Source organism: Calonectris borealis, chromosome 5, assembly GCF_964195595.1.
Source record: "Calonectris borealis chromosome 5, bCalBor7.hap1.2, whole genome shotgun sequence".
Lineage (NCBI taxonomy): Eukaryota > Metazoa > Chordata > Aves > Procellariiformes > Procellariidae > Calonectris > Calonectris borealis.
Genome location: NC_134316.1, coordinates 43,956,219 through 43,964,933, shown reverse-complemented (window position 1 = coordinate 43,964,933; position 8,715 = coordinate 43,956,219). Strand labels below are relative to the sequence as shown.

General features: G+C 44.8%; 2 protein-coding genes across 2 annotated transcripts in view; one reads left to right on the top strand and one right to left on the bottom strand.

Moving 5' to 3' along the window:
* Positions 1 to 509: 509 nt before the first annotated feature.
* The window catches only part of SPINT1 (serine peptidase inhibitor, Kunitz type 1), a 37,366-nt gene continuing 29,160 nt past the window's right edge, over positions 510 to 8,715 (top strand). The window contains exons 1-2 of the mRNA XM_075152168.1: positions 510 to 3,447; positions 4,457 to 4,638. The gene's annotated coding sequence lies outside the window, so the exon portion shown is untranslated. The remainder of the gene's footprint in view (positions 3,448 to 4,456; positions 4,639 to 8,715) is intronic.
* On the bottom strand, positions 684 to 7,800 carry PPP1R14D (protein phosphatase 1 regulatory inhibitor subunit 14D). Its single transcript, XM_075152171.1, has 4 exons — positions 7,568 to 7,800; positions 3,026 to 3,121; positions 2,780 to 2,812; positions 684 to 752 (listed from the first exon to the last, which is right to left on the bottom strand). The coding sequence occupies exons 1-4, from the start codon at positions 7,748 to 7,750 to the stop codon at positions 684 to 686; spliced, it is 381 nt and encodes a 126-aa protein (XP_075008272.1). The 5' UTR covers positions 7,751 to 7,800.

Here is an 8,715-nt window from a genome sequence, read left to right as displayed (position 1 = left end):
CGCTTCTAAACCATTAAGTCCCAAATTCCACAAAAAGGAAAACCAATCTCTTTTCCATTAGCCTTAGCAGCTGTTTCACTAACTTCCCCTTAAGCAGACCAGGTGCACTCAAACATTTTCCTTCCATCCTACTGTATATTTTCTGTCCAACCTTCATGAATAACAGAGGCTTTATAAGACTTACAAAGTACGTGCAATGCTGTAGAGTCAGGTACAGCAGTAACAGGCAGGAGATCACAGCTGGGTCCCAGCCAGACTGAAACGGCGCAGCTTAACTGTAACTGATTTTCTGTGTTGACGAATGAGTGGTAACCAATGCCTTGTTTTCCTTGCAGTGGATGGAAAGAAAGTCGTCTTGATGAGCTCCTGAGAATTGTATTCAGTGTTCCTCAGCCAGCATGGAAATTCCTAGAAGAAACTAAAGGAAGGACATCTTGTCCTGTTCCCCAGGTTAACAGGCCCTTTAAGAATCAGGAAAATGTACATTCTAGCTCCCTGCTGTGTGTGTAGATCTGGAAAGAGTGGAGACTTCAAACCACTGGTACAAAGTTCACAAACTTGGTGATGTTTCTCAATAACAGTAAGTCCTAAACATATTCTGAAGTGATGTTGCTGATCCTGGTTTTTGTGGGGAAGATACACCTTTCCTTGTGACCAAAGCTGGGTGTTCCATGTGGGCAAGGTCATTTCTTCTGGGGATTGGTGACTCTCCGGAGACCTTTCAATCGACTAAGCAATTCCGTAATGAAGTCCTACAATGAGAATTGGTTGAAGCAGAATGTCATGTTAATTCCAGTGCTCGCCAGCCCACAGAGTACTATGGTGCTTGCATTATTCCCACATTCGCCTTCGTGTTGAGCAGAAACCAGAATTTTGACGTGTATTGAGCAAACCTATCTTTTAGCTTAAGAAAGGAGACCTTTTGATGGATGAGAAGGGTGTAAAAGCCCCTCTACTTCCCGTCCCCTGTTTCCCTCTGGAGTAGCCATGTTTACTTTCTCCCCAGGAGCCAGCCTGCCCCTCTTCATCCCAGATACCTGCTGTTTCCTCCTTGAGATGACCTCAGGATGCTGTTGTCCTCTGTTAGGTTCCACTGCTTCCTGTTGCCACCATAACCTCCTGCCCACTTCTGCTGCCCTCCCAATCTAGGGCAAAGCAAGCTGTCCCTCTTGTTGAACCTGTAAAGCTCCATGTTGTGGATTGCAAACCATCTCGGAGCTGTGCCAATTCTACAAGGAAGTGGCTGGCAGGGGAGAGGTGGAGCAAAATGCACGCAGGTCTAATGATAACCTGGAGCAGGGGTTGAGGACAGGCAGAGCAGATAGATGAGCAGTTACTGAAGATAAACCCCAACTACTTTGCTGACACAGCCAGGGACTATGAACTAAACTGGACCGCCTGGTTATTCCAAGCAGAAGTCACTGTGACTAGTGCAAACTTTACCCTCTGCATGACAAGTAACATCACCAAGGAGTGTGCAGCCTTTCTCACCCAAAGAGATAGCTACATGTCCTCGTAATTAGGCAAGATCACTGGAAGTATTGCAGCTTGTTACCATTTGTGCTGTGTGGAAGCCCAGCTTCCTCACTTGGGTGATCAGAGGTTGCCTGCCACAGCATGCTCTGGAAATAACTGCCTAGGATGATACATACCTTTTCAGTCAGTCCCTTCAGAGGAAACCAGTTTGTTCCCTCTGTCTGCTTTCTGCAAATAGGCTGCTGTGATCTTTCAAGGGGACTGGATTCAAGATCACCAGGATGAAAGTACATATTTTTGCCAATGGGGCAGCAGTATCTGTTTGTAGTTAGCAAGTACCATGCTGTCCGCGAGACGCTTTCATGGCTCGTGAATCAGTAGAGCAAACTCTTTTCAGTTATCTCTCTGGGAATATGGGGTTCTTGCCTAAGATCTGAAATTCAGACACTCTGAAAACTATTTCCCTATTGCCAGCCTTGTCTGCTGAAACCCTGCTAAGAGACTATCTGTAATGATTCCTACAGCTGAATTGAATTTCAATGATAGTCATCCATCCACCTCATTTTCTGTGCGTTCATCACTGTACAGCTACATAGGCTTGACAAGATGTGGGGACTGATGAGTGATGTCCAAGCACAATGTTCACACGCAATGCGTGTGACTGAAGCAGTGACAGGGACCCCACTTTGCACAGGTACGCCGTGCAGTGAAGGCACTGCAAAGTATTGGGCTCCACTTCTTTGGACATTGTGATAGCTTGTCGGATTTCTTTAACTCTCTAACTCAAAAGCAGTACTTGTAAAGTTCACACGGGAAAAAAAACACGTGTAAAACTAACTTATGTGGCCACTGCTCAACAATTACCTGCCCAATCCAATCCGAGGGCCATCCTACATTCTTGTCACTCATAACATTAGAGTGGTTTAAGCTAAGAATGCATTTAGTTAACAGCGTGCAAGATGGTTATGTGAGCTGTATCACTGTATATGGCTTTTCTACACTGAGGACCAAATAGCAGCTCAGCCTGGTCAGCTTAGGATGTCCAAAACATGGAATGAACTTTCTTTGGTTGTAAAGCGTCATTCCTTATTTGCTTCACTGCTCTGCCTTCAGCTCATCCATGTAGATGTACATGTATTTTTCTAACACAGCAGAATAAAGTAGCAAACACCTCCCATTGGGAATTAAACAAATCTGCAACGTCACGTTAGGCACAGTAATATCTTGGCTATTCAGCCAAGTGGCAACAAACACACTTTTACAGCACAGTATAACTTACATATATTGATGGTGCTTCACTCACCTCTGTCGGGCTGGAGCACTCCTGGAGGATTTCCTAAAAACCAAGGAGTCGTCATTTTAGTATTTTATGAGTCGATCTTTTCTTCCCTCCCTACAAAAAGGGTATATAATCTTACTACATTTGACAGGCTAAGACACAGGGAAGCGTCATGCAACACCGTACACACATACTCTGTACCCCACGCACCACCGCTTCTCTTTATGAAGGAAGTCCCTAACTTCAAGTCACCAATTCCCTCTATCTGACCTGTAGTTTTAATTTCTGTTCTTCATTAGGGACCTCCAGGAGATCTTCAAGATCAATTTGTGGTTCAGGAGCTGCTGCCTCCGTTTCCTCTCTTAGCTAAAAAGAAAAAAAAAAACACAGTTAATAAACCTTCAAACTTCTAAGAACTGTAGAGGCCATCTTTAAAGAACTGAGCAGCTGAGAAGGAACTAGTTTCAATAAAACTATGCTGGAAAGTTGAGGTCAAGATATAAATTGTCTCAAAATAAGGAGGTTCTTATAAAGAGGACATGGATTCCAGCCCCTCTCTGGTGTCTGCTACAGCCACACATCCTGATGTACACGTTTTTCATCTTTTCCCACCTCAACACTTGATACCACTGCTCAGGGATCGTCGTCCATCGTGGGAAGACCCTTTCAAGAATATCCAACTGCAATGCAATGTAAGCCAGCCTGGGACAACCCTCATCTATGAAGACTGTGCACAAGCCTTCACCAAACAGAAATTCAGCAGGCTTAATCTTAGGCACAACTAATCAAGGAGATTTTAGGCTTTTAGGCTAACTACATTCACATAGTTGGTATTTATACTAAGGCTTTTTGCAGTAATGGAGAGAAAAACAATTACGCTTTTGAAAGACCTAGCTATCTTGCCAGCTTTCTCTAACAGACATGAGAGGGATATAATAGTCTCCTTTGATGTAAGAGAGACCCCAGGCTTTGGTGATTGGAGTAATAATCTTGTAATGCCTGGGGGCGTTAGCTGGAAACATTTGTAAACTTGATCACAGACACATTTTAGCTCCACATGTCTCTACAAGACTAAGTAAAGCGGTCTGTGGTTTCCAATGTATTTGCAAAATGAATCTTTGACAACACAAAACTAGTGATATTTTAACACAGTGATCAGCAAAATAAGGATACTGAGTAAACAGCGCAGTACCTGATTGCTGGGTAGCATTTATGAATGTGTATGTAAAACATTAAACAATAAAGGCAATACTTACAGGAAAAAAAGAAACTTGTTCTGAGCAGTCTCTGATACCAAGCCAGAGAGGAAGTAGAAAACCTTTGTTCAGTTTTGTTATACAGCTGACTTGACAATAAGTAATAAAACAGAGTTAAATATATTGTACTGTGACCCACACGGCATTTCTTCTTAAAAGTAACAGTTTTTGTGTGACTGTTTAGTTAACAGGTGTTGATCCAGCCTGACTTTGGCTAAGAAGCTAAATAGGCCAGGAGGGTGAGACAGGGTAGGATCTCCCTGTGGCTTTCTGGTCCTAGTATCTTGAAAATCAAAATTGTCTCCCGAGTCTTAGTTTTGTTGCAAAAAGCCTCATGATGGTAAATAGCATAGCATTCAGATTATCTGTATCAGGAGGCGATGTTTGCACTAACATTGCTGGCATTTGAATCTGCAATGCTGTTTATTCTGACTCTGTCACACAGGTTTCTGGAAGACACTGAGGAACATTGCACTGCTAAGGGCAGGTGGAGCAGAGGAAGAAGCTGACAATGCAATGGAAGTTGGTGGATCCAAGAAAGCCCAGACTAGCGGGGCTAACGAAATAATCTTGCCACAATGCACAGAGGCGAGCAGAACGACCTGCTGGACACCTGGGTGATTACAAGTAATTTACTGTGGCACATGTATTTATTTGAAAAGATCCTATGTAACCCCCTGTTGTACCCTATTAACAGTCTCTGACCTGGCACAGCATCATGTTATGTAGTTCATAGAATCATAGAATAGTTTGGGTTGGAAGGGACCTTTAAAGGTCATCTAGACCAACCCCCCTGCCGTGGGCAGGGACATCTTCAACTAGATCAGGGTGCTCAGAGCCCCGTCCAACCTGACCTTGAATGTTCCCAGGGATGGGGCATCTACCACCTCTCTGGGCAACCTGTGCCAGGGCTTCACCACCCTCATTGTAAAAAATTTCTTCCTTATATCTAGTCTGAATCCACCCTCTTTTACTTTAAAACCATTCCCCCTTGTCCTGTCGCAACAGGCAAGTAGTTCCTGGTAGCAAATATCTTAGGTTGGCCCAAATACACCAGGAAGTTGGGAAACCTGTTGTGCTGGAGAGGTGCTAGCAAAGGCAATCCACTGGCAATCTGTTCTTGTAAGGGCATGGCTGGATTTCTCACTTGTGCCTGCTGGGATTTTGTAGTAGGGAAAAAAATATCCCCTTTGGGCAGCTACTCTGGTGACAGTAAACAGCTCCTAATTCTCAGAAAACCAGAAGTGGTAACATATAACCTGACTTGTTTTTCTGACACCTTTACAAGTGTACATCTGTAGACTTGGGCAAGTAAGAGTAGCACACAGGGAGCCTCATCTTGGGTCGTGTTACTGGTGGTACCAAGCGCTTCTCATCCATCTCAAAAAAAAAACCCCAAGCCTTCTCTTTAAAACCGCAGTAATTCCCCAAAGGGCAAGATGCTCTGTTACTCAAAGCAGCAGCCGTTCTCCTTGCTTATCTCTGGCAAATCTCAACAGTCAGGCTAAGGGCTCTCTGAACTGAGCTACCAACCCCAGGGACAGTCCCTTAAACGGTTGGCAAGCGACACTGTCACTGCCGCTGTTCTTTGGAAGAGCCTTCACTCACCAGGACCACCGCTCTAGCACTTCGCAGAGTGGCTAAATTTTGCCTGCCTGACTAGGTCTAGTGATAACATTTGCTCCTATGTACACTATATAATGTTTCATAATGCTTTATCAAGAGGTCTAAAATACAGCTGAGAATTTATTACTATCATTTTATAAACTAGAAACCAACTGGAAATTCACAATTAAGTCTTCAAGAGATTATGAGCTTTTATCCTTTGTCATTTTTACTAAACAAGCTATAAAATTGTTTGGGAAGTCTAAGAATGTTAATTAACAGAACAGGAGCAGCAACATACTCATTTTCAGAGGAGTCATGCATTTGCGACACAAGGAAGGACCTTTTTCTCCATATTTGTTTTCTGCTGCATGTTCTTTGCATATGGCATAAATTAATTATTTTTCTCTCCCAACATGGCATGAGAACCTGGTACGTTCCCACAAATATCGAATAGGAAACGGCCACATGGAAAAAGATGATAATAATGATGATAACAATAATAAACAACAGCAGCAACAACAATAATAAAGACAACCTCAGAGAGTTCCTGAAGTTCGGCTCTTCAGCCGTGGAGCTGACATCGTTCTATGGCTCTCAGGCCCAGACAATCAGCCTGGGCAGAGGCTAAAGCTTCTCTGTACCATCATAGCATATAGCACAAAAATCGCCTTTCCTGGGCTCTTCTAACATGTCCACTTCCACTGTCGACTGCAATTTGAAACTGCTAATGCTCGGAGTGGAAGACTCTAAGCGATCATCAGCTCTTTTTTCCTTGTATCTCAAAAACGTGCTTAACGCTGTGCTGGGGTGCTAATACAGAAAACAGGGCAGAAAGGGCTTGACGGTTCATTTAGTCCATCCCCATCAGGACATGAATAAGCTGTTTTACACAATTTGTTAAACCCATCTATGTCTTCCGTTGAAGATGTACTGGGTTGTGAGTCAAGAAAGCTATGTTGTCTCACTGCATCAGCCATTGCCCTACAGATAAAAGCAAAACCCTTAGTCAAGCTATTTAAATGGGTTTAAGACCGTGATGTACAATGTGGGAAATCCTTTCCCCTTTTCCTGTACCACACTCCAAAGGAATTATCTCAAACACGGAAAAGCACTATCCCTTCCGAAAGCTCCCGGTGTAAGCGCCATCCATCTAAGCACAAAATATGAATAAAAGCGATACTACCAGGTTAAAATTTCAGTGTCCCCCGCCAGTGCTGGAACTTGACTTAAATGTCACACCATCCTGAAGAAAAAAAATATCATGTACCTTGCAACAGCTCAAGGAAAGACTGGTACCATTCAGGTGCTGGACCTAGGCACTCCTGGATCTTTCTTAGTGGGACAGCTCTCAGACGGGCAGGAAGAATTTAGGAGGGACTGTTCCTGGTGCAAGGGGAATCTCAGGCAAGGAAGACAGCTCTGGGGATTTGTGAAGATGAAGGCATAAGTTCTCTACATTTGAGCATTCTCTTTTTCTTTCTTCCCCTGCTGCCAGCAGTGTCCAGCCTCTGCAGCTACAGATACAGCATTATCCAGAGTGTCTCATTCGAACAGCAGCTATAGCGACAGTGTTGTGACACTGATAACTCTAACCCAGCTTGCTCAGATACTGCTTGCAGCAAAGCCACTCACCGCATGGAGCTCAGCAACAAGAAGCATCCCCAGTTTGTACATCTCTCTAGGTTCTGCTACTCACGCTGAGCAATAGCTACAGGCGCCCAGCAGATGCAAGACCAGGCAGTTTAAAGCCAGTTGGATTATATGGGTGCAAGCTTCTCTGACGGCAGACACACCAGAAAGAGTGCTGTAGCAGGTGGCAATAAGATGAAGACTGAAGATGAGAAGCTATTTCCAGTAAGGCAGAGCAAGCAAACTTCTGTCGCAGCACACAGGGCCTCTAGTCCCATTCACCTGACGTGTGAGGGGCTGGTTTGCCCCAGCTACTCACCCGGCATTGATACAGCTCCTGGAGCTGGGCGTTGATCCATTCCTCCAGGTCTAGCCAGCGCTGTAGGTCTTTGCGGTTGTACTTTATGGTTAACTTGCCCAGTTTCCTGGGTGATGATTCCTCCCCAGGTTTCTCTGGCGTCTGGAAAGTCACCCGGGGCAGCGCGCTGGAGTTGCTGGCCATGCTCACCGCGTCCTCCTCCTCCTCTGACAGCAGGAACTCACCTTCCCGTGGGCTCCTCACTCCTTTCCTCTGTCTCCTTTAACCAACGCCCCTCTGCAACTACTGCCTCGCAGCACAAGCTACTCACAGACGCCAAAGACGGGCAGCATCCGTGGTCCCAGGGAGAGAGGTGGGGGAGACCACACGGCCGGGGCAGCAGCCAGGCTCCGCAGGCAGAGTTACAGCAGCAGATTCTTGGGTTTCACCGTCGGCTGTGCTGGCAGGAGCAGGGAGGCAGGCAGAGGAGTTGTTGTAGTAACATCTGTTGTTAAAAGAAGCCAAGTGAACCAGGGAATTGATGAACCAAGTTTGTTAATATTTAACGCAAGTCAGCTCCAAGAGGTGGGGAAGAAAGAGGTTTTAAATGACTGGTTTCCTACAGGAGTAACTTACGTGCGTGTGCAATTCCAGAGGGCTGATCCATACATAATGCATTGAATCCTGCTGTGTTCAAGCTCCACGAGCCTCTGTAAACTACTTTGCCTACAGCTACTGGGTTTAGCTCCCATCGAAATGGTGTATTTGGCATTTTCTGGCTAAAGCACTGGACCCAGCACAGATAAGGAGAAGTGGTCCGGAGTCAGGTGGCTACAACCACTATTTTACAGGAGTGGGAATACTAGGTCAGTGACACTGCAAGCCAAACTAGGACTCAGCGGTTCCATTGTTCTACAATCTGTAAATTTATTCCAGCTTTCTCAAAAATTTCTGTAGAAATCCCAGTGGCCTGAATTTGAGATCATTTGAGCAAGGTGCTTCTGAGATAAAACAAAATATCCGTGCTGATATTAAAAAAAAGAAAAGTACAGTATTTGACATGATGATACTGCAGGGGAAGGCCTGTCTAGGGATACAGCACTACCTCCTTCCCACAGAAAAGTATTCATGGTAAACAGGTTCACCTGCTGAAGCATCATAAACTGCTA